This window comes from Pseudochaenichthys georgianus, chromosome 19, assembly GCF_902827115.2.
Source record: "Pseudochaenichthys georgianus chromosome 19, fPseGeo1.2, whole genome shotgun sequence".
Taxonomy (NCBI): domain Eukaryota; kingdom Metazoa; phylum Chordata; class Actinopteri; order Perciformes; family Channichthyidae; genus Pseudochaenichthys; species Pseudochaenichthys georgianus.
Window position 1 is genome coordinate 16,783,049 of NC_047521.1, and position 27,053 is coordinate 16,810,101.

The 27,053-nt window shown below is 41.4% G+C and overlaps 1 protein-coding gene across 3 annotated transcripts in view; it reads left to right on the top strand.

Moving 5' to 3' along the window:
- Window positions 1-26,299, top strand: part of LOC117464868 (zinc finger MIZ domain-containing protein 1-like) — a 116,323-nt gene extending 90,024 nt beyond the window's left edge. The window contains exons 7-25 of one of the 3 annotated variants that reach the window (XM_034107594.2): window positions 2,732-2,767; window positions 11,438-11,573; window positions 11,964-12,081; window positions 12,172-12,386; window positions 12,500-12,701; window positions 12,982-13,257; window positions 13,350-13,532; window positions 13,706-13,783; window positions 13,898-14,066; window positions 14,157-14,295; window positions 15,049-15,259; window positions 15,397-15,502; window positions 15,600-15,760; window positions 15,879-15,946; window positions 16,031-16,099; window positions 16,184-16,428; window positions 16,556-16,713; window positions 23,055-23,345; window positions 23,426-26,299. In XM_034107594.2, the coding sequence (XP_033963485.1) occupies window positions 2,732-2,767; window positions 11,438-11,573; window positions 11,964-12,081; window positions 12,172-12,386; window positions 12,500-12,701; window positions 12,982-13,257; window positions 13,350-13,532; window positions 13,706-13,783; window positions 13,898-14,066; window positions 14,157-14,295; window positions 15,049-15,259; window positions 15,397-15,502; window positions 15,600-15,760; window positions 15,879-15,946; window positions 16,031-16,099; window positions 16,184-16,428; window positions 16,556-16,713; window positions 23,055-23,345; window positions 23,426-23,533 (2,969 nt within the window). In that variant the 3' untranslated portion in view covers window positions 23,534-26,299. The remainder of the gene's footprint in view (window positions 1-2,731; window positions 2,768-11,437; window positions 11,574-11,963; window positions 12,082-12,171; window positions 12,387-12,499; window positions 12,702-12,981; window positions 13,258-13,349; window positions 13,533-13,705; window positions 13,784-13,897; window positions 14,067-14,156; window positions 14,296-15,048; window positions 15,260-15,396; window positions 15,503-15,599; window positions 15,761-15,878; window positions 15,947-16,030; window positions 16,100-16,183; window positions 16,429-16,555; window positions 16,714-23,054; window positions 23,346-23,425) is intronic. The other 2 variants (XM_034107595.2, XM_034107596.2) reach the window with 2 other exon arrangements.
- The last annotated feature ends 754 nt before the right edge of the window (window positions 26,300-27,053 follow it).

The following is a 27,053-nucleotide window of genomic DNA, read 5'->3' on the forward strand; positions in this document are numbered from 1 at the left end:
TGATTTTCTCCCTATGTAGTAATTCACTGGTTTCAGATCAGTGTTCCGATCGTGTGTGGCGCACTGGGTTTTTGAAAAAGAGCAACAGGTTTTAGTTTTCAGACATTAGACTGCATTGAAATGCTAATGCACCCGTTTGTGTATGTTTGAATCAAAGAAATACTTCTATCTGTCTTTGAGCATCAGCTACCTCCGGCTGCATGCTTGAAAGATGCTTTTGAAAGGTGTGTATATTGCCCTTTTATTCACAGCAGTTACAATGGACTTAAATGATGAAAAGTGGTATCAAAACAAGGGTAACACTTGTCTGCACTTAGCTGCGTAAACTACTTCTGTGTCACTATTTTGCCTCATAGATCCACATATCTGTCAGAAGTATCATTTTGTGTGATTTATTAGGGAAGTGCTTTGTTATAGTCTTTACTGAACAAACATACATTGCTGTCTCTAAAGGAGCAACCTACTAGATTTTGCGTGGAGTCTTCCTATAAAGAGAGAAAGTCAGCTGGGTCTTTTTTTTTGGCTTCACTTGACAATTCTTCTGGCATGGTGTTGTTGTTATTGTTCCCTCTATCTTATCCACTAAGAAGGGTTTTGTTTAACTGCACAGTAAAGTCCTCGTTTAGGCAATTATTCAATTATGTTTTACCCTTAATATGTGTGAGTAGGACGGCTGCCAACATGCTAAGACAGGAGAGGTTTGTCAACAGGCGGTGTTCTTAAAGAGATGTCTGGCTAGCTGCACATTTCAAACTATTCATTACTGTTGTTTTGTCAGCTTTGATGAATCTCTTCTCTGTATTGGAGATGTTCTTTTATCTACTAAGTTGAGGAATTGCAGTGGCCTCTTTCTTTGGTTTGATGATATTAATCTGAGTCGTTGATAACATTTCGCGTATTTGAAGATCATGTCGACTTTTTGTTGTTTTTTTACGTGTCGTTTGCTTTTTTATGACAGAACTTCCAGCTATGAGACATTTTCACAGGATGCAGTCTGTTCAAACTTCTACATATATTGTGTTCACCGCTCCAATCGAAATAGTTTTTTGATCACATTTGAAAATAAATCTTAGAATAAGAAGTACAGTAGCAATACAACCTGCCAACCCGTAAAACAGATCATGAATAATGATATTTTTTCATCTCAACAAACTAGATAGTGAACAATTACAGTGTACTTAATTGGAATATACTTGTCATTCAATATTTGACACAAAGATATGACCACGTGTTATGTGATCTCTGAAAATCACAACCAGTGTTTTAAACTTGCATTGAAATACCAATGTGTAAGCGTAGGTGGAGTTTCCTGCTCACATCAAAGGGGAACACAAGCGCATCCGCCTACTTGTTATTCTCTCTGTAAGTCCTTTAAAGAACAAACAACAGCATCCAGAGGCAGACTTCAGTGGGTGAGCTGTTATTTGATCTTAATTTATGATCAATCGCATAGGTGCAAAGTAATCATCAGTCGGTGTGGATCAGGTATCAGAGTGCAGAGCAGTGGAAATACTTAACTTGATCTCTATCTACAGCAGTGAGTAAGCTTCTGCAGAAAGGGAGTAAAGTCTTTCACACAATCCTTTAAGTGTGGTTAAGAAAGCAGTGAAAAGATGCTTTCAGAGGTCAAATAAGAGAAATCTTTAACTGGAGAGGAACCAGAAAATAATGCTGAGACAGTAATAAGAGATTACAAATAACGCTATTGGACGATGCTAAAGCTTCCCATTAAAGAGGCATTAAGTCAGCTATGACCTTTATCAACCTTTATAGCTGTAGAGCAGAGATTTCAGTAATACTTCGTACACATGGGGCACAATCCACATCTACACACATCATTGTCTATCATACAATGTTGATGGATGTTAACTGCTTGGATAAAAAGCTATATATTCAATCAATAGTAACTGATAGGAGTAAGCTCATTATTTGTATCCTACAGTATGGTGATTATAAGTATCACCAAGGAGAACAATAAACTATCTAGAATGGTACATGGAGAAAACAGACCTCTAACAAGGCCAAGGGTGCATTCACATGCTCCTGGGATATTCCAAATGCTCAAGTTGGGAAGTTGTTCTTCAGACTTTGGTGGGTTCATGGGCTTCAAGTCTGTTGTGACGATAAAGAAGACGCGTTTAACGAGTTGTTGTTTCCACTTGAGGGGACATTCCTTTGCGTTTAACCAGTTTGGAACTCATGTTCTCAAATTATTTTGACACCAAGTGGATGCAGCACAAGTGCCCTATGATTCAACATTAGTTAAAGTGATACATCATCATTTTTAATCTGCCTGTGATTCGCACCACAAACATGTGATAATACTACACCCTTCTACTAAGTCTCATTCAAATCAGATTGGTAGTATTTCCATAATCCTGCTGACAGAAAAATAAACTAACCAAGCCCAAAATATAACGTCATTTTTGTTGTGTTTGTAGCAGGAATGTCATGTCACTTAATATCATCGTAATATTGTACCACAACAAAGTATTATCTATTCAAAGTGTTTTTGCAATTCCGTCATATTCTCATTTGAAGTATAGTATTTCCAATCATTCTCTCCTTTTCCTATAGGTCTTTAGACAGTGTGTGAAGTTATGACCTGATATATCTCTCTCATAGGTTGTGTCTGGATAAGGGAGCGTCTAATTATCAAATGTTTGTCATTAAGTGAATATCGTAGACATGTTTGTAAAGTACAGTAAAATGTAAAATTTGAACCCTACAGAAACCAGCTGCTGCAGGAGGTGTCAGTCTGACTCAGGTACTTGCTGTGTGTCGCGCAGGAAACTCATTGGCTGAATCCAAACTACCATCCTCATCACAGTCCTTACAGTATGTCCTCACACAGCGCGTGTCGACATACTGTACATGGAATGACATCAGATGTGCTTTTTTTTGGTTGGTCATTTAGAAAAAGCTCCATGGCTGCTGTTGTGTTGTCTGTCGGAGTTTTCCAGTATGAAGCATGTCACACATGTAGTTTTATCATCTTGCCTGCGTCACAGTTCACACTTTCGTTTTGTTCGCAGCTGTTCATCGAAGCCTTTTACAATATACTTTTATGCTTTGTTCTTCTTGGTGATTTTTATGTTAATTTATCCCCCCCGCCTACACACTTCTGAGACATAGTATTAATAGCAGTTGTGAACATATCTTATACCAGAGTTAGAATAAAGTGATGAAATGTTAATGAAAGCTGTAAGGAAACTAGGAAAACTAGCACACATGATAATATAACAAATAAGAGATTATATAGAAGAAATACAGTTTCAGTCCTGGGCATATATAGAAGGGCAAAATGAAATGATACACGATATTTGTAATTAATATATATTTGAATATTATTTGTATACAAAATAACAGAAGATTAACTGAGAATAACAAAGTATACAATAAAATACTATTTTAAAAAAACATTAAAAAAAACATCTATGGTATCAAATGCATTATCTGCTGCTATTAAATAGATTTTAAGATGAATGAAACATTATTAGAAATACAGGAATTCAGTTTAAAGTAATGAGATGAATACGCCAAAATAGAAAACAAATAACTTTCTCTGCAAAATGTTATTTTCTTAATTCTGTCATTAAAACATATGTGTAAGAAACAATTAGCATAAAATCAATCTCAGTTTGCCTAAAATGGATATAGTTGTATTGTTTTAGTTTGGCCTAAAATGGATATAGTTGTATTGTTTTTGTTTGGCCTGAGTGTTTATCACACTAAGGCTTTTTATCCAAATGCTGCGCTGTTGCACATATGGACGCCTCTAATGAGGCTTGAGGGGTGCCGGGCCCCGACCCAGGCTCCTCCAGTGTCTGCTCCTACTGTACTTCTGAGGGGAGGCTTTGACCCCAGGCCCACTGAGAAAAGGTTGCAGGTGAATCAGCCACCAGCGTATGCCGGCGTGACACTGCCGGCCCTGCCCAGCACCCTGAGGTGGGCACTAGTCCGGGCACATCTGCTCCGTGCCTAATTAGTATCATTGTAGACGAGGGCTTAAGGCTGGGCCTTGGTTAATAGCAGCCTGTTGCTCGGGGAAACAGTCTGGCTCCTGTAAGCAGCTTCTTTGCCGGTCTGCTCGTCTGATAATCTGGTGCACGGTTAAAAACACACTCTGTGCTGGTGTCTGGACCCTCAGTGTGGTCAAGTGATAGGGTTGTCACTTTTACTAGTCAATAAAGAGGCCTTTCCCTGGCACTAGGCACTACTTTTACATGTTTGAGATCCTTAATAAATATATGCACGCATTACATTTTAAGATATTATTTTCATTTGTTTCCACCCATGTCTGTACTGTAGGAATACCAGTTTGTAAAATCTTGAAACTTGAGTAATTAACAGTGAATCATATGAACCACATGAAGTGTCGTTTTATAGAACTTGTAAAAACCTCTTGAAAAGCTATATAAAACAAGAAAACAACAACATTAGTAACATTTTAAAAATAGACAAAAGAACAAAAAAAAGTAAGTTGATGTGGTAATGAATTCCCCATTTTTCAATTAAAAATGCATTTCCATTCAAGATATTTATTTGATTGTTATGTTTTTCACAACTTAAATTAAATAAATGAGAGAAATGGTAGGAAAGAAAATGTCAACACAATGGCATGCTTTACTAAAAGTTAGCGTTTAAGTATACTGCATAAGTTAAAGTGCTAAAACATACATAACCACTGCTGTTGTTCTTTGAGGAAACTTAACCTCAGACACTTTAACACATTGTTAGCAGGCCTGAGGTCCTGAATTAAGACATAAAGATGTAGGTTTGGATGGAGTTGTGCTCCCAATCAGCTTAGGTGGCATGGCGCGACATACAATAACTGATTGAATGTTGGTCGAGGGAGATGTTTGGCTTAAATGCACAAGGACTTAATTCTCACCAGGGGGTAAAACTCTATGGATTTCCACCTCCGTGCTTCAGAGGGACCATGAATAGCATGCCCTGTTTTTGATGAAGAGATTTGTTGCATGTGCCAAGAGAGATTATCTTTTAAAACATTGGCCTGCTTTGGCGAAGTTTGCTTCTGGAATAACCATGACCAAAATATGTCAGTCAGAGTAATGAGATCTGCATACATTCTGTGTATGGTGGCGTATATTGCATCATGTTGGTATTCAGTTAATTCTAAAGATATACAGTATACAGATTTTGATCTTTAACATGTGATCATGGGTTTAATTCAAATGTGTTTGACCTTTTTTGAAGATTAAAAAAAAAGAATCCTGCATTTTTCTATGTATATAGATAGAAATGAGCATCACAAAGTGGTAAGCTGGATATATAAATACAAAAGTCCTTACAAAAACAGAAGTGAGAAGTTAAGAGGAACTAAGAGACATCTTTTCTATCATCTCAGGAATGCAGTCTTAAGACGTATTTAATGTTGCATCAAGTAACACATTAGGTCATAAAACAGCAACCCAGAATCTGCAGAATTTAATTTTTCTTCACGTTGCCTCTACATGGTCACATATGCTTGTGGCCTCACTAAAACCTTTTTGGCACAAGTCCAAGTGTCCCCCCGTCCCCCAGTTCTCCTTGCCGGATGGACATGGCACGACATTGCGGCCATGTGGCCAGCAGGAGGCTGTATTTAAGCCGGGGCAGCTCTGAAATGGGCCATAAAACCTAGCCAGCATGTCTGGCTCCCCATGAGGCAGCAGGGCTAAGTACTCATTGACAAGACTCCAACATCCCTGACTTCCCAGAGAGAGAGCGGCAGAGGAAATAATACAAGGAGAAAAAAAGCAGCAGACAAAGATGAGGTGCAGACAGGAGGCGGGTGTCTGGCCTATATAGACAGACTGTTTTATAACTGTTAGCACTAATGCTTTCAATCCACAACATGTAGCTGCTTCTCATACTTTCCCACTGCTACACACTCACTGCCATTGTAATCTTTTTTATTTGTTTTTCAGCTCATTTTCGCTTAATGAGATAGCTCCTTGACTGCGTATTTAAAGGACCTCAGGGAATATGCCACATTTTGAAAGCACATGGCAGCCATGACATTTACATGTTCCCGCTTCACACATCCTTCCCACTTCATCGGCTTTCTGAAAACATCACTCACCCTGAATTATGTCACGAAATGCCTCAAACAACTTCAAGATCTTAGTAGCTAATGAAGTCAGTTTACAGACTCGTTTTTACGACAGCCAGTTCACACTCGCTTCCGTGCCGCAGCGTAGCAGAGTTGAGAGGGTGCCCAGAGAGGCAAAATGTGTACCATGTGTTCAAGGCGGTGTATTTATCGCACAATAGAAGAACAAGTAACAGTTCTGGTCTGTCAGGGGATGACAGGGTATAACCTGTTCTACCAGCCCCTCAAAAGACTGCATGATGAACGAGTCGCTTCCATTTCATTATCAAATTGGCAATGATGAATAATTGGTGGCATCTGTGGGAAGACAAAAGAGAGTTTCGATTGCTGCCAGGCGGGCATCCATGGCTCTGTGGCGACTGTGGCGGATGGCGAGAGGGAGATGATTTACGATTCAGCCGGTATTTTACACAGGACAATTTGGCAACGGCTGTAAGTCACAGCAACCCGTTTGCATGAGGTTTCCCATACATTTCTAGGTAAATCCCAGATTCCAGGAAGCCTACACAAGCGAGAAAATATTTGGCTTAAACTAAACATGGCTGTTTTGCATGGCCTCTTAGGTGCTTTTCAGTAACCAGGGATACTAGGGCTCCCTAGACTCTCTCTTATTTTAATTGACTTTGGCCTGCAGGAGGCTTGTGTCCATTCAAACCGTTCTGGGCAGAGAGAGAGAGAGAGAGAGAGAGAGAGAGAGAGAGGAGGGAGGGAGGGAGGAACAGAATGTGAATAGAGCTCCCTCAGAAACTAAAGAGTGCAGCCCACTAGAGCCATTCTTGTTAGTTTGCTCATGGTCTTTGTTCTTTTCTCAGCCCTTCTGGCTAAATGTCTTTAAACAAGCCGTTTGGGGGCTGTGATTCTCTCCGACAGGTTTATTGCAAAAATTGGATTGCGATGTTATAGTTAGTTTGGGAATAAGTAAGGAAGTGCTGCTGATAATGTGAGAGTGATGTGATGACTGGATGTATGCTGTATGTCTGTGTGGATGTGAGTGTCCGAGCCATGTGGGACGATGCCAGGTGGGAGTGCAGGGTGGACAAGGGAGCAGGTGTCTATTAGATACAGACCAGAGAGGGAGGGGAGGGAGGGAGGGATGAGGATCATAAGAGCTCTTGGCATCTGCCTTACCTGCTGCCTCCACTACGGTCCCCCTGCTAGTAAAGGGAGGGGGAAAAGTATTGGAAAATGTTCTGGAGAAGGCAGCAAGTGAAGGAGTAACCTTTTAATGGCGAAATATCATGTTGTGTTTCTAGGGTTATCCTCTCCCACAGGTAGCTGTTGCAGCACAAAATTACATTAATTGTATTCAAGCATGCACATTAACAATATACATGTGAATGGAATTGTATTTTTATTAAGTTAAAAAAATGAACATGTTTTCATAGCATATATAAAAAATGTATTTATAATTTACGTAGGGGTTTTACCGTAGATACCTGGAGAATACCTTTTTGTTTATTGTGGTGATACACTGCTACAATAAACTGATTTATTGTCAATTAGCCTATAGTCGCATGTTATTTGTGATACGAAGGACATTGGGATAAACTCTCTTGACTGAAAAGACTTGTTTTACGACTTCCTTATCATGTATTCACACACAACTTGAAAAGACAAACAGGTCAGTCACAGTTCTTCCATTTCCTATGTGGCATATAGCTACCATAGCCCCAATGTTACATTCTTTGAGATGGTCTAGCATGAATGAACAGTCTAGATAATGAGCCTTTGCATGTAGCTCTATTAAAGATTGTTCATCAAACTTAAAGTAAACATTATTTTGTTTCCAGAAAGAGCTATTCTTTCCTTCAGCAGCACAAATGAAATATTTCTCATAGACACAGATATCTCAAAACGCTAGCAAAACACAACAACTAATCGCCAAAGGCACCATGTCATTTGGGCGAAGTGACCCTTTAATCCGAGGCCCTTTTCTTTTGCTAGAGCAGAAAGAGGCAAAATGGAGGCATTTAATCAGCACAGTTTATCTCTGTTCCTGCTGTCTGAATTTGTGGGGAAAGTTGGGGTGGGGGAGAATTATCATTGGAAAGAGCATTGAACAACTGTCAGGGATGCAGTCCATGTCGTTTGTCATGTCTCCCCGGGGCATTATGACGGAGAGTGAAGCTGGAAGCTGCGGGCCCTGCCACTGAACCACCCATCTCTTCCCAGCAGATGCATTTACCGCCCTTCAGTGTGGCTGACCATCAGGCCGCACAGCTGAGCACCAGAATATCAATACGGCTCAGAATCAGCCGGGCTCCTGGGACTATACACAAGGCAAACAGGATAGGCTTCTCTCCTTATGGAAGACAGAGACTCATAGTCACCGGGGAGACAATGTAAACAGAGATAAAAGATGCTCTGTAGCACCAAATGGCACTTTGGTTCAACAGTCGTGGTGATTTGGAAGCGCTACACCTGAAACTATTGTATCCACTTTTTGCTCTTGTGGCACAAATGGGTCTATTAAAGGGTCATCTGAGCGAGGAAGGAAGACAAACAGTAATCCTTTTGTGTTCGTCATCCGCTCTGTCCTGAGAGATGCTTAGGTGAAGGAGGGAGAGACTGCGAGGAGTGAGGTGTTCCTCCTCCTGTCATATGAAACCTGAAGTTTATCCTCTGAGTCAATGATAGAGTGCCTCTCCTTTAAACAGGTTGGTGCTCAGCAGAGGTGATAATTTAGTGTGGTGATAAGCCCTTTATCTAATGGTGGGGTAAAGTAATTCCTTTTTAAGTGGCAGCACTGGTGTTTTTCTTTCTCTCTGCTGTTTTCCCTCTACTTCTCTTAGATACGTTTTGTAATTTTGCTGCTTGTCTGCGGCTGTTGATATCGGCCTCGGTGTGAAACGACGAAACCTTCCCCCGCAGCCAGACGGCCTCTCATTGCCACAGTTAGGGGATAAGTTGTGGAGACATGTTTATCAACATAGAAGAAGTGCAAGTTACCCCTTGTTGGAGGAGAATAATGGGACCTAATTGAGCTGTAACATGCTGGCTGATCGCCAGGCCCTTGAATTGAAAACTCAATCCATCAGAAAGGGGTCCGGGGAGAGGGAGGGTGCTGTTGAAACACTGGAGGACGTTCTAACATAGATGTGAAACTCGTAAACCTATTAGCCGCACTTGGACGCGGTTCCATTTAATTAAAGCTAACCTACAAATCTGTGCATCTACCTGCCAGTGTGATGTTTTTCAGGAGAACAGCACCTGAGAGGCCTTTCCTGTCGACCAAAGCGCAGCCGATGTAAAGTCAGATCAATCCTCAGGAGGAGCAACACAGCCTGTCTCCTGGCACTTGCCTTGCCAAGAACAGGAGGCAGGGAGGAGGGGGGGAGAGAAAAAGAGAGGGAGCATGGGTGGGAAGGAGGAAAAACCCAGCTGCCTCTGTGCCTGAGCCCCGTGCTGCTTTTAAAGGAGTGGGAGGTAGGGGAGGGAGAGGAGAGGGAGAGGCAGAGAGACTGCTGGCACCATCTGTACATGTCTTTTGTATCTTTACACAGAGTGAGGCTGGTGTGCTCAGTGTTCAAATGAAAGGAGAGGACGTGCCTTTTGGGGTGCGATGCTCTGAGAGGAGAAGGTGTGTGTGTGTGTGTGTGTGTGTGTGTGTGTGTGTGTGTGTGTGTGTGTGTGTGTGTGTGTGTGTGTGTGTGTGTGTGTGTGTGTGTGTGTGTGTGTGTGTGTGTGTGTGTGTGTGTGTGTGTGTGTGTGTGTGTGTGTGTGTGTGTGTGTGTGTGTGTGTGTGTGTGTGTGTTGAAATGCAGTTTTGTCCTTCGGAAATTCGGCGCCACTCAGAGGACGTCTCATGTCCTATTTATTCTTACCTCTATGCTGTAAGCCAGTGTGGTGTCTCCTTATGTGTGTGTCAGTAGGCTCTGTTTGCAAGCACTCATGTGTGGTCAAATCTCTGGGTTGCCATGTTTGTGATGGGAGTCAGAAGCTTTTGTTTGTTCCTTCCTCCCATCAGCCCCATTAGCCTGATGCTTCCTCTCTCACTGACTCACTCAACCTTTTTTTATCTCTCTTCCTCTCTGTCACTCTCCCCCCTCTGTGTAATATGTGCTGCGGCGGCCGTCCTTGCATGTGGCAGCAGGGTGGATCTGCCTGCGAGGACTGTCTGCTGTCATATTGACGTGGCTTTTGCGCGAACCACAGCTAAAATCACCACGTTCCCCCCACCTCCCTTCCGCTCGCTCGTCGCTCCTTAGTCTCTGTAGAAGTGCTGTGAATCATTAGAGGAGGTGGTTGCCCTGCTCTTTGATTGAATCCACATTCCCTTTTTCCTCTGACGCCACAGAGAGAAGCTAGAAGGAGGCAGGGAGAGGGAGAGAAAAAGCGAAAGTGAGTCTTTTGTAGTTGGCACAGTACAAAACATGCACTGCAGATGAAAAGCATATGATTCGATCAAACACACTCTGTGGTGGCTACCTAACCGAGTGGTAGGTAGGAAGGAGGAGAGGGGGAGGAGAGGAGGAGGAGGAGGAGGAGAGGAGGGAAGGGCTGGAGTCCATTTGCGGGCCCAGAGTGAACCCTAGTGGCCAGGAGATGCAGTGACATACTGGATTTAAAGCTGATCTTTAGTATTGCAGCATAAAGAAGCCCAAACATGACATTATCTATTGTTATTTGTATCAACTGCTGTAGAGCTTATTTGCATGTTGAAATGTTACACGGTGAGCTGCTCCTCAACTGGCAAAATTGTATCTCTCACTTTACTTATTTTACTAATTAAAAAAAAATGATTCATGTCGATTTCTAGTAAATGACAGTGAACTAAATCACCACTAGTTGGGTGGTGCACTACACAAACTAAAATGTGGCGGACTGTAAACGGGCAGCTAATGTGTACCTTGCTGTTAGCATCAACATTGATAAGTAATACATTTAACTTCTACACTACAATAAACATGAACCTGTCAAAATTAATCAAATAATGAGTTCATCTAAATAAACTAAAATTAAAATAACATTGTTTAATCAGTAGATTATTTTAAAAAAGGGCCTACATTTTTGTATTTGTTTGAAATGTTTTTGGTATTTATTTTAGTGTGTACTGTACATGTTTCTGTTTTTTTGTTCTGTTATTTTGCGCAGACAGCCCTCCCCAATTTGTGTATTTTGCACAAAGATACACATCATTTTGTCAGTCAGGCTTGTTTTCAGAAGCTTCTGTTCTTAAGTTGTTGTTTTGTCTGCCCTCGTTTCCTCACATAATCACTTCTTGCAGGTTGTTGCAGCGCTTGCAGTAGAGGGCTGTTACCTCTGCAGTTATTTTTCACAGGATTTCACTAATGCACTCTTCCTCTGCTCTCCTTCCAGCTCTTCTGTCCTCGTGGTGTGAGGAACTTGGACGCCTCCTCCTCCTCCGTCACCAGAAGAGCAGGCAGAACGAGCCTCCGGGAAAAGTGCCCATGCAGCCCCCCATGAGCTCCATGAAGCCCGGCCTCTCACACGGGTCAGTGTTCACACTGCTGCGCTTTTTGGCTTGAGTGTGAGGTGTGTTTATATGTATGTGTTAGCTGTGTGAACAGACAGACTAGGCCCTTGGGGAAAGCCCTTCCTCTCCACATGAAGCCCGGTGTTCCTCATGGATCAGTGGAGAGACAAACTGCCAGACTAACTGCTTGTCGCACAGTCAATTGGGAATAAATACATCACAACCTCTAAAACATTTAGTTAATAATTACAACACAATGTATTTGCATTGCAAGAGGAAGAACATGCTTTTATTTTATAATCCTAACAATCCTTTTTGTTCCCTGTGCCTGTACTTTTGTACACGGCTAATATTTGTGCAGTGACGCATTTTGTTCAGCTTACATGATGTTTGTTTATCCATCCTCAGCAGAGATGGGTCTTTCCCCTACGACTCAGTTCCCTGGCAACAGAACACCAATCAGCCTCCAGGTTCGTTGTCGGTGGTTACCACCGTCTGGGGCGTGACCAACACGTCGCAAAGCCAGGTGAGATCCCTTACATGTCCAACAAAGGACGAGGTTTCTTGTTAAAGCACACAACATTTACACGAGTATATCTCTCTGTATGTCCAACAGGTGTTGGGGAACCCCATGGTGAACAACAACAACATGAACCCTGGGGGCAACCCAATGGGATCGGGTATGTCTGGGAACAATCCCGGGATGAACTCCCCTCAGTTCTCCGGTCCTCAACAGCAGTTCCCCAACAAAGGCAACTCCAACCAGGGCTACATGCAGCAGGGCATGTACGGACGACCCAACTACCCTGGAGGAGGGGGCTTTGGTGGCAAGTAAGTGGACAGAGGCTTTGCGCCGGTTGTTGCATTGATAGAAATTGCTTACAGAGAAGTTATTCTGATAGTTAAAACTCTCTGAGCTCATATTGTGTTCCTCTTTGTCATAGTTACCCTGGAGGGCCTAACGGTGGACCCGGAGGAATGGGCATGCCTCCACACTCCCGCCCTCAGACAGACTTCACCCAGCCTGCCGCTGCTGCCGCCGCCGCTGCAGTTGCTGCCGCTGCCGCCACGGCAACCGCCACGGCCACAGCGACAGTAGCTGCCATGCAGGAAACCCAGAACAAGGACATGAGTCAATATGGACCGGTAGGACATGACAAACAACTGATAGTCCCTCAATTACTTTTAATAGTAGCAGTAGTACTAGAACAGGAAGCAAATAGAAGTGAATTCAGGGTTATTTGTGAATAAAGATAAATCTACATTAAGTGTGAATAATTTGCTGAAATATAAATGTTTGCTATATAGTTCTTTTAGCTATAACAAATGCTGAGCCTGTTGGTCATTTGTGACATTTAACTAGCAACATTTTTCCACTTTGACAGTCAACCTGCAGTTGGATGATTGAACCCATTTTATCTTCCAGATGAGTTCCTCTTTCCAGATGGGACCAAACCAGGCATACAGCAGCCAGTTCATGAACCAGCAAGGACCCCGCGGCCCTCCGTCCATGCCTGGGAACATGGGCGGTGGCATGAACCCATCCAACATGAGCGGGCCCCCCATGGGAATGAACCAGCCCAGGGGCCAAGGCATGGGGCCTTTCAATGCGCACGGCCAAAGGATGCCCCAGCAAGGCTATGCAGGACCCCGGCCTCAGGGCATGGGTATACAGGGCATGAAAAGGCCGTACCCAGGGGAGGTGAGTCGATGTGAATTCAACACGTTCACCGTCACGTTTTAGCTTGTTTGCTGTATGATGAATGTATGTGTTTGTCATCCCTGCATCCACAGCCAAACTATGGTGGGCAGCAGTATGGACAAAACGGCCAGTTCCCTACCCAGCAGGGACCATACCCCACACCCAACCCCTCGAGGCCGATGTCATCCCCCACTTACCCCGGCCAGAGGATGCCAGGACAGCAGCTGCAGGGTCAATACCCGCCCCCCAGTGGTGTCATGGGCCAATACTATAAGGTGCAGTCATGGTTAATTGTAAAGTATAGAAAATGTTCTGGGAAAATATATAAATCCTATCCACCAGACTGTCCAACAACAAAATACAAACTAAATTATGTTATTAATCACATATTGGAGGTTATTTTGGAGGTGGAAAAACTAATTTTTGTATTTGTTTTATCAAATTGCAGCAAGAGCCACCTTTTAATGGCCAAACAAATAACTTCTCTGGGAGTGGATATCAGTACAGCCAGGGTAATATGAATGGGGTAAGTTCATGTTTTTACTCATTTAGTTGTATCACATTATTATATCATACACCTGGTTGTGCTTCTCACAGTCCCCTAAACATTGGATCAACTAATCGATTGTTTTCCCTATAGCCTCCCAGACCGGTGGGTAACTACCCTCACTCTCCAGTGCCAGGCAACCCCACCCCTCCAATGACCCCAGGAAGTAACATCCCTCCATACCTGTCACCAAACCAGGACGTGAAACCACCCTTCCCTCCGGACATCAAACCAAATATCAATGCTCTCCCTCCCCCTCCAGGTCAGTAACTGGAAACATTTAATTGAAGTGTCATTTATTCCTTTAAAACCTCATGATAATCTAACTGTGGCTCTTCTTCAACTAATGTAGCCAACCAGGAGGAGCTGCGGCTGACATTCCCAGTGCGGGACGGAGTAGTCCTTGAGCCCTTCAGGCTAGAGCACAACCTGGCTGTCAGCAACCACGTCTTCCACTTACGGCCCTCGGTACACCAGACGCTCATGTGGAGGTAAGATATCACACACTGAATCAACACACAATATTAATAGATATTCGGTGAGAAAAAAAGTTGTCTTTTTGTTCTGGGGCAATTTTATGTTTCCTATGTCTCTGGAAACTGTTGGAAATGTATATTGTTAATAAATAGTCTGGCTCTTACCTTTACAAATAGAACAAGGAGAGAGAAGGTGCAATCCAACTTAAATTGTTGTTAAAGTGGTTCTTGGGATTAGGTGGAAATACAAATGTTAAACCCTGATTAAGTTGCTAGCTGTTGACTAACAGTCTGCATGATACCTGATTTTGAAGAATCTCTATTTCTTTCATTGTTCTTTTTGGCATGTCTGAACATCTGGTTGTCAGTCAACATAAAAACTAAGCTTTCAATAATAAGCTTGAGTTTTATCCATGAGTATTTCATTCCTCTTAACCTTTAGCAAGAAGATTGAACAGATTGTGCATCCATACTGAATAAACCACCACTATTCCCGGCGATCTTATAGAAGGTCATTCATGTCTCAATTTTCTCTGACTTCATTATCTACTCCCCTCTCAAAAAAAAGTCACTCTCCTGTCTGGAGCTTCAACAGCCTCAAAAATCTAGTAGTGAAGATTCATTCTGATGCCAAATGTTAACATCATCCTAGATGTAGCCTCCCATCACTGGCAGTCTGTTTGTTTTATAATTGATTGGGATGAAATATCTCTATATATTACTCTGTTACACTTCCAAATGAACATCTATATTTTCTTCTCTATGCAGATCGGACCTGGAGCTGCAGTTTAAGTGCTACCACCATGAAGACCGTCAGATGAACACCAACTGGCCGGCATCAGTCCAAGTCAGCGTAAATGCCACACCACTCACCATCGAGCGGGGCGACAACAAGACCTCCCATAAACCCCTGCACTTGAAACACGTATGCCAACCAGGAAGGAACACGATCCAGATCACAGTAACTGCCTGCTGCTGTGTGAGTACACTCTACAGATTGAAATAATAATATGTAATGCTACAGCTTAGAATAAAAGTAAAAAAAATGATCAATCCAGTTTAATTATTTTGGGTGTTTTGGGTGTGGGATAGTAACAATTGTGTTTTCTCTTGCAGTCGCACTTGTTTGTGCTGCAGCTTGTCCACAGGCCATCAGTCCGCTCTGTCCTCCAGGGCTTACTGAAGAAGAGGCTTCTGCCTGCAGAGCACTGCATCACCAAAGGTATCACCAAAGAACACAGTCACATTTTGCACCCTATGTCCTGATCATTCTCAGAGTCTTTGCTTACGCACCATATTTCTCTCCTACTGCTGTAAAGTTAAGAGGAACTTCAGCAGCGTAGCAGCGTCATCGGGGAACCCGACGCTCAATGGAGAAGACGGCGTGGAGCAAACAGCTATTAAAGTTTCCCTCAAATGTCCAATCACCTTCCGGCGAATACAGCTTCCAGCAAGAGGACATGACTGCAAACACGTTCAGGTAAACACCTCGGGGATAAACAAACACACTAGGAGTCAGAAAGCTGATGGCTAAAGGGAAAAGTCATTTTAAAATAGTGTCATGGATAAAAAATGAAACTCTTTTTCTCTTCTTGCAGTGTTTCGATTTGGAATCATATTTACAACTGAACTGTGAGCGGGGTACATGGCGATGTCCTGTATGCAAGTAAGTTTATTCAGCTTTAACAGATAACAGTGTAGAGCTTTGTCTCTCTTAACATTTTAAACCCTGTCTCTCTTCTCTCCTCAGTAAAACAGCGTTGTTAGAGGGACTCGAAGTTGACCAGTATATGTGGGGAATCTTAAACGCGATCCAAAAGTAAGTTGAAAACAAATATACTCTCCATATAATGACTTCTATCTTCGTGTCTAGATCTTAACCTTTTAATCTGTATTTAACCAGCTCGGAGTTTGAGGAGGTGACCATCGACCCGACGTGTAGTTGGCGGCCGGTGGCGATTAAATCTGATATCCACATCAAGGAGGATCCGGATGGACCGCTGGCCAAAAGGTTTAAGACTATGAGCCCCAGCCAAATGATCATGCCCAATGTGATGGAGATGATAGCTCAGCTCGGCCCGGGACCGACACCGTACCCGTTATTATCTTCCCAGCAAGGCGGCAACAACAGTGAATACGGCAGCCAAGGTATGACATAAATATGAAGTATTAATAAGATAAAGACTAAAAATATGTCTTCCTCAACAGGAGTTTAAGAAGAAGTGTAAGAAATGTACTGACTATATATTTACTGTTTTTTTATTTTGTGTGCTAGGCAACAGTTACCATGGGAGCTTTGACTTCCCCCACGGCGCCCCTGGTGGTACATCGATGAACGACTTCATGCACGGCCCCCAGCTGTCTCACCCCCCAGACATGCCCAACAGCCTGATGAGCCAGGACAAGCCGCTCTCACACAACATGCCCGACTCGGTGAGTTTTCCCCTCTCTCTGTCTTTTTTATCCATATTAGATTTTTGAAGATGTCACTGTTTCTCACGTTTTTGCTTCCATGTTTGTCTGATAAACTATTTCTAAACTATTATACTTTATATATAAAAAACGGAAGCTAAATTTAAACCAGCTGCAACTCAAGATGGATGTACATATAAATGTGTCAATGATAATATAATAATATAATATAATAATATAATAATAGTATACTAGAGATAATAATACTAGAGAATGCAATTCCTGAAAAATTGCTAGTGAGAATGCTTTATGCTGAAAAGCTGACACTGAACTGCTATGCTGAAATGTAATGTGTAAGAAGAAAGTGAAGAATTTAGATTGAAATGATACATGAACACTGGGAGCTTGAATGTCTGATAAGAGAAGAGAAGAAAGTAAAAAGGCTTGGAAAAGCAGAAGAATATTTGAACTGCAAACTTTTTAACTAAGTTGATGGCGAGTGATCTGTCGCCATGGCAATGGCATTTGATGACACCCCATAATACGCTTAGATGTGTTGATGGCTGCATCGTTACCAAACCTGTGAAGTTTTGGGCCGTTTGGAGCATTTTAACTTCAGAAAATCGTGTTTCATGGCAACAGCATTTGAAGAAATCTCAAAACTGTCACGGCTGGATTGTTAGCACACATGTGAAGTTTGAGCACTTATTGACCATTTTCATACAGTAGGAGTTATAGCAATATCGTGTTTTAAGGCAAGGCAAGGCAAGTTTATTTATATAGCACTTTTCAACACAAGGCAATTCAAAGTGCTTTACAAAAAATGAAAGACATTAAGAAAATGGCATTTCAAATCAGTCATTAAAAAGAAAAGCTAATAAAATAAACATTAAAAGAAAAAATACATGGATAAAAGTTACAGTACCGTCTAAGATGTGAATAGTTCAATTAAAAGCAGCGACAAAAAGAAAAGTCTTCAGCCTGGATTTAAAAGTAGTAATAGTTCCAGCGGACCTGCAGGTTTCTGGGAGTTTGTTCCAGATATTTGGAGCATAATAACTGAACGCTGCTTTACCATGTTTAGTTCTGACTCTGGGGACAGAAATCTGACCAGTCCCTGAAGATCTGAGAGATCTGGATGGTTCATAATTTAGCAGGAGGTCAGAAATGTATTTTGGGCCAATACCATTCAGTGCTTTATAAACCAGCAGCAGTATTTTGAAATCTATTCTTTGACACACAGGAAGCCAGTGTAAAGACTTCAGAACAGGAGTGATGTGATCCACTTTCTTAGTGTTAGTGAGGACTTGAGCAGCGGCGTTCTGAATCAGCTGCAGCTTTCTAATATATTTTTTAGTGAGACCTGTGAAGACACCATTACAGTAGTCGAGTCTACTGAAGATAAAAGCATGGACAAGTTTTTCCAAATCCTGCTGTGACATTAGTCTTTTAATCCTAGATATGTTCTTTAGGTGATAGTAAGATGATTTAGTAACTGTTTTAATGTGACTGTTGAAACTCAGGTCAGAGTCCATGACTACACCATGATTTCTGGATTTATCTGTTGTTTTGAACATTGCAGACTGAAGCTCAGCGCGAACTTTTAAACGTTCTGCCTTGGCTCCAAAAACCATTACCTCAGTTTTATCTTTGTTTAATTGGAGAAAGTTCTGACACATCCAGTCATTGATTTGTTCAATGCACTTACTCAGTGTTTGAACTGGAGCATAGTCTCCTGGTGAAATTGTCACGTAAATGTGTGTGTCATCTGCATAGCTATGGTAACCTATTTTGTTGTTTTTCATTATCTGAGCCAGTGGTAGCATGTTGACGTTAAAGAGAAGAGGCCCCAAGATGGAGCCTTGAGGAACCCCACATGTCATATTTGTCAACTCAGATGTGTATTTACCTATAGAAACAACGTTGTTTCTGTTCTTTAAGTAGGATTCAAACCAATTTAGAACTGTTTCCGAAAGTCCCACCCAGTTTTCCAGTCGGTCTAGTAATATGTTGTGGTCAACAGTGTCAAACGCAGCACTGAGATCTAATAATACTAACACTGAAGTTCTGCCACTGTCTGTGTTTAAGTGGATGTCATTGAAGACCTTTACAAGAGCAGTCTCAGTGCTGTGGTTTGGACGAAAGCCTGACTGGAACACATCCAAACAGTTATTTAAATGCAAGAAGTTATTCAACTGTTGAAAAACAACTTTTTCAATGATTTTTACATAGAAATGGAAGGTTTGATATGGGCCTGTAATTGTTCATTACTGAAGCATCTAGATTATTCTTTTTTAAGAGCGGTTTAATTACTGCAGATTTCAGGTCCTGTGGAAAAATACCTAAGTGAAGAGATTTGTTTACTATATGAAGTAGATCTGAGGCCATGCAAGGAAAAACATCTTTGAAAAATCCTGTTGGAATAATATCAAGGCAGCAGGAGGAGGATTTCAGAAGTTGAATAATGTCCTCTAGGTTTTTATCATTAATCTGATGGAATTGTGTCATGATGTCTGAATTGATATTAGGTGTACCCTGTACATTATGTTGTATGTCATCCTTATTGTTGTTCTGTTGTTTTTATGTTACATGTGTAACTAATGTCCTGCAGGTCACCCTTGAAAAAGAGATCTTTTGATCTCAAGGGGCTTTCACTTGGTTAAATAAAGGCTACAAACAAACAAGGTGGACATAGGGACAACACATTTGCTGTACCTGATACAGAGGCACTGACTGCTTGTCTGATTTTCTGAATTTTGTCAGTGAAGAAGGAGGCAAAATCATTGCACGCCCTGGTGGATAGAAATGCAGAGGCTACTGACACTGGGGGGTTAGTTAGTCTGTCGACGGTAGCAAACAAGGCACGTGCGTTGTTTTTGTTTTTGGCAATGATATCAGAGAAGAAAGACTGTCGGGCAAATTTCAATTCCAAATTATAAAGGCCAAGTCTCTCTTTATAGATTTCAATGTGAACCTGGAGATTTGTTTTTCGCCACCTGCGTTCAGCTTTTCGACACTCTCTTTTTTCTGTTCTCACGGTCATGGCCTTTCTCCATGGAGATATTTTCTTCCCAGTCACTTCCTTTACCTTAGTTGGAGCAATGGCATCTATAATATTTGTAATCTTTGAATTAAAATGATCTACTAGCTCATTTACTGAGATGTTAGCAGGGGCAAGTGTGGAAGAAAAATTCTGAGTAAACATTTCCCTAGTATTTTTAGTTAAATATCGCTTTGTGGTTACCTCTTTTTGAACATTTTTGTGAACAGAAATAGAGCTCTCAAAGAAAACACAGGAATGGTCAGAGAGTGCAACATCAGTCACCACATCCTTAGAGATATTCAGACCCTTTGAGATAATTAAGTCCAGAGTGTGCCACTTATTGTGCGTGGGCTCCGTCACATGCTGAGACAGTTCTTTAGCCCCTCTGTCCTGGGGGTTGTCAACATGGATGTTAAAATCACCAACAATGACTAGACGGTCAAAGTCAATACACACTATAGACAGCAGTTCGGTAAAATCATCAAAAAAGCTTGCACAGTATTTGGGGGGTCTATAGATATTTAGGAACAAAGCTCGAGAGGAGCATTTCAGCTGAAGGGCCACATATTCAAAAGAAGCAAAGTTGCCATAAGATGTCTTCCTGCATTGAATGGAATAATTGAACAGAATAGCAACTCCACCCCCTTTCTTTTGCATTCTTTCCTGACTCATAAAACTAAAGTTCGGAGGGGTTGATTCGATAAGAACAGCTGCACTGTTACTTTGTTCAATCCAAGTCTCTGTTAAAAACATAAAATCGAGATTGTGCTCAGTGATAAAATCATTGATTAAAAATGTTTTTCCTGCCAAAGACCTGACATTATTAAAGCTAGTTTAAGTTCGTTAAACACACTATCAGTCAGGTTTTTTGTGACAAGCTGTGGCTGACATGGAATCACTGCTAAATTTGATAAACTCACAAACGTTTGAGCGCTTCCTGTATCTAAGATGATTCACTGCTCTTAATCTATTACCTATCAACACAGATATCGGCAAAGCTACAGGCAGGCAGGGCCCCGGCATGTCCTTGAAAGAGTTGAGAGTGCCATACGCCCTTGAGCCTGGACCAAGCAAATATCAGTTTGCAGCGTTTTGTACACACACATCCCTATCAGGCTTTGAAGGGGAGGGAGGACCCACCACCCTGCTCCTCTCATCATAGGAGGGCAGGGTGAGGACTACACTGTAGAAAGGGGGGTTTGGAAATATGCTTCCATCTTCCTTGTATTGTTTTGGTTTGGATGATTGTGGTAGGCATGGTGATGAAGCCGGGGGAGATGGTCCGCGTCTCTGCTTAGGTGATTCTGGTGGGCGTCGTTGAGGGGCGGGGGTAAAGGACATGCTGCCAATCCTGCGTATCGCCTTTGTGCGGTCATCGAACTCCAGGGGGGAGGGCGAGGGTGAAAGGGTGAGCGGAGAGTAGAGAGAGCTGGGGGATGAATGAAGAGTATCCTCAAAGGCGTTGACAGGGGGGGTAACGGGCAATGGAGACTCCTCCATTTGTGTCATAGGTCTCCCATAATCAGAACATTCCTCAGGCGGGTGCAGTGATACTTCTTCAGGGTTTTCTGAGCGATGTGTTGTGTCTTTCTCCTGTTTTGATTCCTCTTGTTGCTTGTCCTTGGCAGAGGGAACAGATTGATGACGCAGGCAGTTGAATATGTTAGAGATAAACAATTTCACTCCTGACTTGTTCAGGCAAACTCCATTTGCCTTATAAAGATGTCTGCGATCCCAGAAAAAGTTAAAATTGTCAATAAAATGGACAGAATGGTCAGTCCAGGCAGTTGAAAGCCAGGTGTTCAGTGCAAGTAATCTGCTGAATCTCTCCACTCCTCTTCTGACTGGCGGTAGAGGACCACTGATGAACACCTCCGCATTTAGAGAGCTGACAGTTTCCAACAGACATTTAAAGTCTTTTTTCAGCACTTCTGACTGTTGTTTCACAACATCATTTGTTCTAATATGTAGTACCACATTCTTCACAGTCGGATGTTCAGCCCCAATATGCAGGATATTAAGGCGAGGGATGTGTTGCCATGGCAACAGCTTTTGAGGAAAACTCATTAATGACACATAGATATGTTGAGGGCTGGACCATGAACCATCATCTGAAGTCTGGTGCTGTTTTGACCATTTTCATAGGAGTTACAGCGACATCGTGTTTTATGGCGAGGGATGCGTTGCCACAGTAACATCACATTACCTAACATCAGATTTGATGTAGAGCTGTTCAGGGCTACAGTGTTAACCATCATGTGATGTTTAGTGGCGTTCTGAGCATGTCAGTTGGAGTTATGACATCATCACACAGGTGTTTGTGTTTTGACGTTATCAAACACCTGTGCTTGAGCCCAGAGATCAAAGGTTTCCATGGTGATGTGCATTAATCAGTGAGAGGAGAGCCTTTCCATTGATCTGAATGAGAGATAAACCTCTTACATGTGAGCGTTTTTTTTAAAGAACCGTAGCAGCTATCGATTAAATGTCAACGCATGAAGCATGTCAGGACCCTGACGAGCGTCTCAGTCTGCTTTTTGTGTACTTTTGGGTCAATAATGTGGCCTTTTTGGCAGATTAACTAAAGGTGTGTGGCAGCTGCTGCGAGGAAAGATCAGGCTGAATTTACAATGGGCCTTAATGGAGACATGTTGAACGTTTTTGTCACTTCATGCCCTCAAGAGGCATTTTGTTTGTTTTTTTTGCTTATTATTTTTTTTTTTTTTCAAGCTAAGAGATGTTGTCCTACGTTTTTCATGACAAATTATGTCCAAGGAGTGTAGGGTTTGGGAATTATGGCAGGTTTAAAAATATATATATAAAGGCGAATTTCAAGCTGTCCCCCACTCTACCTGTGACATCACGCACTCTATCCTTAACGAGCTGCGCAATACACACTAATGTTAAAATCTGAAGAAGGCCTCTTTACCAAGGTCTGAACAATGTTTAATATCTCTAAAAGTATGAATCTGATTTAAAAGTTGTGCAATACAAATAATGTCAGAAAGATGTGTAACATTTTTAAATTGGAATGAGGTTTCACTTTTTTTTTACAAGTGTGTCCACATTAGTATTACTCGTTTTACTTAATTAGAAGATCTGAGTACTTCATCCACCACCAGAGTGGTATCATTCTTGTTATGTAACTTTCAGAAAGAAAGCTTTTCTAGTATTGCTAGTATTTCCAACGAACACGAGAAACCTTTTGAATTCACTCACAAATACAGCATGTCATAAAAATGTGTGGAGCCTTTTTTTAGACCATATTAGTAACTATCGGTAACAACCCTGGTCTGATTATTTCCCCATCTCTCCACAGATACCTCACTCTGTAGGCAATGACCATTCGCATGGTCCTCTGCAGAGCTTACATGCATCTCCACATCCTGGGAGCCAATCAGGGCAGCAGCTACACCACAACGGGCCTCCTCAGCCGTCACGACAAGCTCCACCTCCTCAGCAACATCAGCAACATCAGCAACATCAGCAACATCAACAACATCAGCAACCGCCCGGCCCCAACAACCATCCCCACAGCGACCTGTCCTTTAACCCCTCGAGTAGTTTGGACAGCCAAGGAGTGTCGGACATGCCCGAGCCTTCTTTAGACGTGAGTCCTGACACACAGCAGAAAATATCCGTATTTAATAGTTTGTATTCAATGACTAACCAATTTCTCCTTCCTTACAGCTTCTTCCAGAGCTTGCTAACCCAGAGGAGCTGTTGTCGTACCTGGACCCCCCCGACCTTCCCAGCAATAGCAACGATGACCTTCTATCGCTCTTCGAAAACAACTGAGGCAAATCAGACACAAACTTTTCTGACTGCCTGCAGTTTCCCCCGAGAACACAGGGCGGTCGCTCAGTACTTGATAAACACAAAGATGCACTCCCTTTCACTTCTTCCTCTTGTACAGTTTTCATTGGCCAGCACAGATTGACTGAAAGAGGTTCAAACTCCAAGAAACAGTGGGATGTGGAGGAGGGGGTTCCTCTCACAATGTGGCGATACTTTTGAACTGTGCAGCTATACTCAGTTGTTTTTTTTACACCACACACAGGTGTATGTGTGCACATTAGGATCGTGTTGTAGCATTTTTTTATCCATGTTTTGTGTCCTTTTGAGAAGAAAAAGGAATTCACTGTATAAAACAGAAAAATAACTGAAAAAACCTGCGCTATCTGGCCAGTGTGCGCTAAATCCATTTTGTTATTCCAAACTGAGAGGCCCCAGCTTCCTGGTGTCACAGCTCCATTCCCTGACTGGTCTTGTTAGCCGCACTGTTTGTCCACCACACATCATTTAAAAGCACAAGAGATTTTGGCAATGCAAAAAGAAAAATCAGTCTTTACAAAAATAAAAAAGGTCACTAAGATCAGCGTATGTCTGTCCTTATTTTTTAAATGTTTTGGTCAAAAGGGTTTTGGGGAATGATTGGCTTTGTCTACAATTGTGATATATACATATTTTTGTCACCCTAAGGGATGACAGCTGGAAGGTTTTTGGCCCCACTAAAACAGAAACAACGTTTATATTGCATACCAAGAATACCTTCTACATATTGTACAGTTATCATCCTCCTGTGCAGAGGAGTGACTTTAATGGAAATAAAAGAGAGATCAGAGTTCCTGTAAAGATTCTGCTGCGTTTATAGCTACCTGCTACGACTCCTTCCATGCCGTCTGCTTTGCATTTTTTCAACATTGCATCTCTCTCCCTGTTAAATGATATGCTGTTAAAGTAGTCTACAAAGTGCATGTGTGCCAAGCCCTTGTCTAGTGATGTTCCAAGTGGTTAAAAAAAAGATAGTGTGGTTTTTATCAGTTGCTGTTTCCATGGCTCTTTTTGTTTGTACATTTGTTTTTGATTTCTGTCAGATTTAGTATGATTTATTTAACACTAACATTGAAGGGATAATGCTGATAACAGCGATACATTTATCATGTATTTACTGGATATAATGTATTATGTTTGTTTATTTTCTTGTTTTTGTTGCTGCAAAATTAAACTATCCATAAATCGTTTGGGAAACTGCTCAAAATCACCAAAGGTAGAGGGATGAGGATAAGGAGGTTTGTGTTTGCTTGGTCCTGTGTGTGACTGTGAGTGTGTGCATGTGTGAGTGTGAGACTATGTGAGTGTGTTTTTATTGGTGTGAAGGGAGGAAATATTGATTTCAAAGATATAGGGGAGGGAAAAAAGCAGTTTATCCATCAATGCTGTTCAAGAAGTGATTTTTAAAGCAGTATTGGTGCAGACCTTTGCCACATTTGTTTTCAAATTCACTTTGGAGAAGAGTGCTGTTCAGTATGCAAATGTATTATTTTTTAAGAAAAGCTATTGTACTGTAAATATCATTGTGAATATTTTTGTATCATCTTGATAATGTTTGTCCTTTGATCATTAGTCGTCCGACCTAACAACGTATGCTCCCAGACTCCCACCTAACCACTGACTTTGTTTGTAACCAGCGTACGACAGCTCTCTCGCATCCTTGTTGTGAGGAAGCCAGTCCAAATGTCTCATAAGCTATTTCCTGCAGGTCGCATCCCATTTTGATGTGTCCCGTCTTCCCTGCATCAGCTCACGGTGATTGTGTAGCATCATTTCAGTTTTCAGATGTCAAGTTTGCAATATTTTATTTCACGCTCAGATGTATTCGGTTGAAAAGTTTGTGTATTCATGAATTTCTGTTAACATTTGATCAGTGATACAAAACAGTAATGTTTTTTTTTTTTTAAAAGACGTGGTATCAGCTGGCTTTCAGTGTAATTAGTGGGCTATGTGAATATCATAATTGTTGCTAATTGTCAATACACAGTGGTATTTTAAAGATATATCACAACCATATTTTAAAGAAATCCACAATATTGTTTATATTTTTGTTAAAGAAAATGTGGCTTTTTTAAAAGGCACCAGACCATATACATTTGTATCCCCATATTTTGTTTTTTGGTAAATTATTTTGTATTGGTTTTTCTTATTGATCTGTAAGGCTAGAAATCCAATTTATTTCAACTGTAGCATTGTGCTGATATAACCACCCTGGTTTAATGTAAACATTATTTTAAATGTCATTTATAAAATATTATTTTTACCAGTTCAGCACACTGACATGTTGTTTCATATTTATGTCACAAAGACACATCGAATAATCCCCCTTGAAATTATACACTACCCCATTTTCATCTTTCGTTATCTGAATTGAAACTTTTTGTTCATTCCCATGAAAGTCTTCATCATTTCACATTTTGTTCTCACTTCCAAGTGAGCCAATTTGATCTATAAGGCAGCACCCCAAATCTGTTGATGCACAATCACTATAAAAGGGCCATTACTCTTGGGGAATTGTTTAAAAAAATAAAAATGAATACAAAATACAGAGAGGAAGGGCACGTGCATCATTCTGGCCGGGAAAGGATGTCGAGGGCAAGGCTAGATCAAACGTCCCAAGGATGCCTGTATATATGTAAATGATTATAGAGACATGTGAACAGAAATGTATTCATGTTCCCTGGGAATGTGCATTGTTTCTTCAGAATAATAAAAAGCTTGCAACCCCTCTACTGGAAGTGGCTAAATATGGAAAATGAAACTTGTTGGTGAATGTTTGTGGGTATATTTCAGCATTTTGTTCTCCCTCTGTAATATACTTTCACCTCTTATGTCAGGGAACTGGGAGTCTGGGACAGCTATGTTTTATATGTAATATTTAGCCTAAGTGTTCTAGTCTGTCACCTGCATACACTGAGGTGCTAAAGCTAAAAAAGGAAGTAAAAACAAGGTTACAAGTAAATTATTTCGCTGGGGTGGGAGGAAGGTGGTGGGAGGGACTGGTCCAAAAGATTGTAACCAAATCCATAGTTTGTACAATTTTTTGATATCATAAGAAGTTGGAAAAATAACACAATCTAAGGTTATTCATGCAATGTGGCCATTGTCTCTATTGTGTACATTGTATGTACAATCATTTCATATTCTAAACTGGTCAGAAAATAAAGGAACTAATTGTGATTTGTAGTCTTGCAGAACTGTATGTAGTTAGATGATGTGACAACCTAATATTTATCTAATAAATATGTATTCAGATGATACATGTATGTCACTGTGGTCTTGTCTTTTGTGCAGTTGCATCATAGTATAGACAAGAGGCCTGCCTAAAAACAATTTTGTGCTAAAACAATGCGAAGGATAAAAAACATAGATAAACAAAAGTTAAAAATGTAATTAAGAGTAGGCATACATGTATACTAGCATAATATATTAGCTGAATTAATGCACACACCCAAACATACCAAATGTAATCCTATCAGAAATG